Source organism: Frankliniella occidentalis, unplaced genomic scaffold (genome assembly GCF_000697945.3).
Source record: "Frankliniella occidentalis isolate FOCC.00 unplaced genomic scaffold, Focc_3.1 Scaffold37, whole genome shotgun sequence".
Lineage (NCBI taxonomy): Eukaryota > Metazoa > Arthropoda > Insecta > Thysanoptera > Thripidae > Frankliniella > Frankliniella occidentalis.
The window spans coordinates 801,805-803,914 of record NW_026267167.1 but is presented as its reverse complement, the minus strand read 5'-3'; the positions used below and the strand labels follow the sequence as shown (position 1 = coordinate 803,914).

The following is a 2,110-nucleotide window of genomic DNA, read 5'->3' as shown; positions in this document are numbered from 1 at the left end:
ATGAATGAATGAATGAATGAATGAATGAATGAATGAATGAATGAATGAATGAATGAATGAATGAATGAATGCCCGATGACCTATACCTACTTAGAGCGGAGTACAGCGTCGTCCCGTGGCTCAGGAAAAGGATGCTGTCCAGCTTCGTCTCACCCTTGAGGATGAGCCTGATCTCTGCAATGTTGACCGCAAAGGGTGATACATATATATACATAAATAGGAACTGCGGAATCAAGATCGAACCCACACTCGCATTCTAAATCGAATCGATTATCGCAGCGACGTCAGATGTAATAAATAATCCGAGGGTGTGCGACTTAGGTGATTCGGCTGCCCGTCGTTAGGTTATCCGGCAGGTGTAATCCGAGGTAATCCGGGGAAATTGTATTGTAATCCGGGGTAATCGTAGAGAAAAACCAACGCAATCCGGAGGACACTTTCAGAGGTAATCCGGGTAATCTGTAATCCGGCTGACACAAAGTTTACCAGTCGTTTCCCTCTCGCAATAATCGGGACCATTCGATAAATCGACGCTTGAAAAATCGTCAGTTTTTCCGATATCGTCGTCGCACACCTTTGATGGACGTGGGCTGGTCGACGTTGACGATGACCCTGCCGGTGACCGTCTCCCCCGCGAGGTACTCGGCGCTCGGCCTGTCGTAGACGATGATGACGGACATGGTGTGCCGTGTGGCTATCGAGGTGCACGACGACGACCGCAGTGCGACGCCCGAAGCTAAGGACGACGCCGCCGTCAACCGACACACGAGAACGGACTGAGGCCACGGCGGAAATCGGCCCTGTTTTATCTCTGCGCGTGTTTGGGATAGTGGCAGTGGATAAGGCCGAGTGCACCTGACCTGGTCGCTCCTGACAGGCGCCGTGGGCCGCACTCGCATCGCTCGCGTGGACCCCGACGATACACCACGTGGTGGTGCGAGCTCTCCGAGGTGGAACCTTTGACTTGGCGCGAGCGTGCGTCGGAAGACCAGTAGGAAAGCCTTTCGCGCTCCCGGGGTACAAAATCAGAGGGTGTGTCCCTATGGATTCCAGTCCCAGTGATGGTTCTGATCCCTTTTTTTGGGGGGGGGGGGACCCCATGATTCTTTATTTCAACAACCGGGGTACAAATATTGTGGGGTGTCTATGGACTGTCATCATGATGGTTCACTGATCATTTTTTGGGACCCCAGAATTTTTTGTAACCCCGCCGGAGTGTGAATATTATGTAGTGTCTATGGACTGCAGTGGATGCGGTTCTGATCCATGTCGGAGTGACCCCTCTTCCTCATCCTTGTAGTTCACTGTTAAAAAACAAAGTCAGAACTTCACGAAGAATGGTGATAGTGATAGTGAGTGATAGCGATATATCGCGCCACCCGATCCCCTCGGTCCGCCCGACGACACCCACGCGCGGCTGACGCATCGGCCTGTTTGAGCCTTTCGCGGTAAAACCTTGACTAGAGCACCACGGATGAGGCGCTCGCGCCAGTGTGACCCCAGTCACGTATTGTGACTCAGCCCATTATACTATTATTGCTTCATTTGTTTCTCGCAGAGCACCGCCAGTGGTGTCATACGAAAGCTATTCACAAGAATAACATTCAACGTTAGTACAGTCGTCTGTCGCAGGCTTTTTCTAGCTTTAGAAAGGATTTAAGGCCTAGGTCGCAGGCGTCGTCTCTCTTTCTCCAGTGACGCTCCAAAAGTCGAGTCGCGGGGGCGAGTAGTTTGTTCGTTCTGCCGTTCGGCTGCGCAGGGGCTGTCGTGATCAATAAACAGAGACAAAAACCATCCCCAACACTCACAATGAGGGTGTGCGCAAAAATGAAGTGACGCGGCCAACTCGCAGACTCCACTGCAGTGCAGTGACGCTCAGGAAAGGGGAAACAGAAGAGAAAGAGGTGGGGGGGGGGGGGTAACGGCCGACACAACTCGCACTGCTCACACCCACCCGCACCTTCCTCCTTCCCCTGCCGACTTGACTCCTCATGACGCCTCCCTCTCCCCTCTGCTCCCCCTCACTTTCCTCGCGCCGTTTAAAAGACCGGGCAGACAAGGAAATTCGTTAACGGTCGAATGCGTGTGCGGAGCAATGCAAGGGGTGGGA

General features: G+C 52.9%; 1 protein-coding gene across 2 annotated transcripts in view; it reads right to left on the bottom strand.

Annotated features, from left to right (window-relative positions):
- Window positions 1–783, bottom strand: part of LOC113217568 (arrestin domain-containing protein 4-like) — an 8,117-nt gene extending 7,334 nt beyond the window's left edge. Inside the window, exons 1-2 of one of the 2 annotated variants that reach the window (XM_052266306.1) lie at window positions 575–783; window positions 91–174 (exon numbers count right to left, since the gene is read on the bottom strand). In XM_052266306.1, the coding sequence (XP_052122266.1) occupies window positions 91–174; window positions 575–680 (190 nt within the window). In that variant the 5' untranslated portion in view covers window positions 681–783. The remainder of the gene's footprint in view (window positions 1–90; window positions 175–574) is intronic. The other variant, XM_052266305.1, reaches the window with a different exon arrangement.
- Window positions 784–2,110: the final 1,327 nt, after the last annotated feature.